The sequence below is a fragment of the Temnothorax curvispinosus genome, unplaced genomic scaffold (genome assembly GCF_003070985.1).
Source record: "Temnothorax curvispinosus isolate PA1 unplaced genomic scaffold, ASM307098v1 QBEX01005902.1, whole genome shotgun sequence".
Taxonomy (NCBI): domain Eukaryota; kingdom Metazoa; phylum Arthropoda; class Insecta; order Hymenoptera; family Formicidae; genus Temnothorax; species Temnothorax curvispinosus.
This window is the reverse complement of record NW_020215682.1, coordinates 26-1339: the sequence shown is the minus strand read 5'-3', so window position 1 is coordinate 1339 and position 1314 is coordinate 26. Positions and strand designations below refer to the sequence as shown.

General features: G+C 54.3%; 1 protein-coding gene across 1 annotated transcript; it reads left to right on the top strand.

Moving 5' to 3' along the window:
* Positions 1-45: 45 nt before the first annotated feature.
* LOC112455228 (matrix metalloproteinase-2-like) lies at positions 46-1065 on the top strand (the record flags this gene model as incomplete). The annotated part of the gene is made up of 1 exon (XM_025017023.1): positions 46-1065. A coding segment is annotated over one exon (1020 nt), but the record flags the coding sequence as incomplete, so codon positions are not given.
* Positions 1066-1314: the final 249 nt, after the last annotated feature.

Genomic DNA, 1314 nt, shown 5'->3' with positions numbered 1-1314 from the left:
ATAATATCTTGGCGACGCCTACTACACTATAACACGAACACCAAGGTAAACGGAGCATTTTGCTCGGACAAATTCGACGGCCCCGGCAACGTGCTCGCCCACGCGTCTCTCCCGACGGACCAAGCGGGGTTCGTTTCCGAGGTGCACGTCGACGGGGACGAGCCGTGGCACATTTACGTCAACAAACATCCCGCGGATAAGTTTTCCCTGCATTACACGCTGACGCACGAGATCGGCCACTCCCTCGGATTGGTGCACAACAAGCGCAAAACATCGATGATGTTCGCGATACAACCGGACCAGCAGTATCCGGTGAAGCTCGACCAAAACGACATCGCCGACATTCAACGTTTGTACGGTGAAAAAATTCCGAACGATCCGCCGCGTCGGACGCCAGCGCCGCCGCCGCCGCCGCCGCCGTCGCCGGACCTGTGCAGCCTCGATCGCGTGAACGGGATATTGATTTTGGAAAATCGAATGTACATCTCGTACAAACGTTACGTTTGGTCGATCGATCTGGACGGTAGGACGTACAACGGACCTTTAGCCCTCTCGAATCACATGAACTTTCTTCACGACAATTACACGCGCGTGACCGCTGCCTATCAATCCCCGTCCGGCGATTTCGTGGTGTTCGTAGATAATTTGGTATACTTGGTTCAATATCCGGAATTTAGTCTGCGGCCAAGTTGGCCGAATACCCTGCAAGAACTCGGATTTCCCGAAAACGCGTTGATCAACGGAGCGGTGAACACCCACAGAGGACGTTCCTACGTGGTGTTCAACGGTAACGCGGTGGGCGAGATAGACGAATGCGACAAGGATAAGAGAGTCGCCAAATTTACGCCCCTCGAGGCGACGTTTCCCGGAATACCAACCGGCGTGACGTCGATATTCCGTTACATCGACGGCAATCTGTACTTCACCACTCGGGCGCAGTTCTACAAATTCAACGAATTTACGAGGACCGTCTCGTCGGCCGGTAAATTCGATCTGCGGATACTGAATATCGTCTGCCCTAAGGCCGAACTGCTGCAGCAGTTGCGCGATCTCCTCGATCGAATCGTACGCCTCAACGATAACTCGCTAACGTCGGCGGCGAGCGATTATTGAAACAATGACGACACCGGGGTTCGGCTCTCCGATCTCCGCATCCGCCGAAGGAAGTAGAGGACCGCGCAAATTTCCCACACCGCGCCACGCGCGACATAAGTCAGATCTTTCCTACTTATACCGACGTGTCTCTTCCAAGGCATCAGTGTCGCGTCGTCGGCCGAATACGACGCGTCGGAAAAAAAATCAGAAAGGAACGGT